Below are 1,510 nucleotides of genomic sequence, written 5' to 3'. Positions count from 1 at the left end.
CCAAACTCCGGTCCCGCTGCGGTTGTGCGGAACCTCGATGAAGTACTTCCGCCTCCTGAGCCCGACGTATACTTCGCCGTAGTGACAGACCGCTTCTACACCTCGGTAAAGCTTGCACTGCAGCTGTTGAGTCGCAATGTGTACACTATTGGCACCATTCAGTCGAACAAGGCTGGCTATCCGAAGGAAGTGACGACGCCTCACTCCACGCGCCCAAACGTCGTACCACGTGGATCTACAAAGATGGCTGTGATGAAAAGGGTGCCGCAGATGACAGCTCTTCTTTGGTGGGGCCGGAAACCAGTCCAGTTCCTTGCAACAGGAGGTAGCAGAGCAATAGAGCCTTGCAGTGCGTGAAGTTTTGGTCACAGCATTCTCAGGTACTAACTACTTGATTTTTGTACATGGGTGCAAATACATGTTTGCAGAGAGACGAATGCGTGGAGGAAAGAAAGTCGTCGTCCCCTGCCCATCCATGATGCGCGATTATCACCGGTGGATGGGTGGGGTCGACATACATGATCAACTCCGTCTCCAGCGGTACTCGCTGCAACTCTCGGTTGTCTTCCGGAAATATTACAAGACCATATTCCTTGGTCTGGTCGATATGGCTATCGTGAACGCGTTCATCATCTACCGAGGGGCTCGCAAGCAGCGTAACGAGTCCCCAGCAGACCATGCCATGTTTCTGCGCCACCTACGGGCGCAAATGTTGAAGCTCACGGCAAGCGACTTCGCCGATGTGGTACGAGGCAAGGAGGTGTTCATAAGATGCTAGATACTAACCGATATTGAGTATGGGATAAATTCTCTCCTCAACGCCGGCTGCGCGCTCCGAGACGTTGGCCCTCATCTCCGGTGAGCACAAGCTCACTGTGTTCCAAAATTGGAACCGCTTTGGCGACCAGAAGCAGCGCCGTAAGCGGCCGCAGCACCAGTGCAAAGTCTGCTCACTCCGAAAGGGGAAGGTTGGGGAGCGCTGTGCTAGCCGCTTCTACTATCAACCTGCACCAAAGGACAAAAACGGTAAGTATTCTTGTTATCTTATTTATATGCCAGTAAATAACCTTAGCATTGTTGTGGGCGCAGCGTGTATTTGTGTGATCGCGTCCGGCCAAACCACTACCCTGGAAACACACTCACGTGTTTTCAAATCTGACACACAAAATGGAAGAACGGGAGAGAGCGTCCACGCTCTCTCGTTGGCCGTGACATCCAGTTGCGAGGCCTGGGGAAGAAGAAGCGCCACTCAGGGGCCAATGATCCAGAGGAAAGTGAGGACGAGGAGGTTGATGACGGGACTAACCAGGAGGAAAATGAGGACGAGCAGGAGGAAGACAGGGAAATTTAGGCTGTCTTTGGTAGGAGTGTAGCTAAGAAAAATACACTCATTGCGTATCAACTGCAAAACTTTGGCGATACGACTATCTTTTGCTCAGCGATCTTCCACAAACGTGCACTTCTAATAACAAGGTCAACTTTGTTATGAAGTATATACTACATGTTGAAC

The 1,510-nt window shown here is 51.3% G+C and overlaps 1 protein-coding gene across 1 annotated transcript; it reads left to right on the top strand.

Annotated features, from left to right (window-relative positions):
* The first annotated feature begins 336 nt into the window (after positions 1 to 336).
* Positions 337 to 1,418, top strand: PPTG_24657 (hypothetical protein). The gene is made up of 2 exons (XM_008918139.1): positions 337 to 1,026; positions 1,090 to 1,418. The coding sequence occupies exon 1, from the start codon at positions 419 to 421 to the stop codon at positions 776 to 778; it is 360 nt and encodes a 119-aa protein (XP_008916387.1). The 5' UTR covers positions 337 to 418; the 3' UTR covers positions 779 to 1,026; positions 1,090 to 1,418.
* The last annotated feature ends 92 nt before the right edge of the window (positions 1,419 to 1,510 follow it).

The sequence above is a fragment of the Phytophthora parasitica genome, assembly GCF_000247585.1.
Source record: "Phytophthora parasitica INRA-310 unplaced genomic scaffold supercont2.145, whole genome shotgun sequence".
NCBI classification, from domain to species: Eukaryota; Oomycota; class Peronosporomycetes; order Peronosporales; family Peronosporaceae; genus Phytophthora; species Phytophthora nicotianae.
Note: the sequence above shows the minus strand (reverse complement) of the source record. Positions and strands in the feature narration are given on the sequence as shown.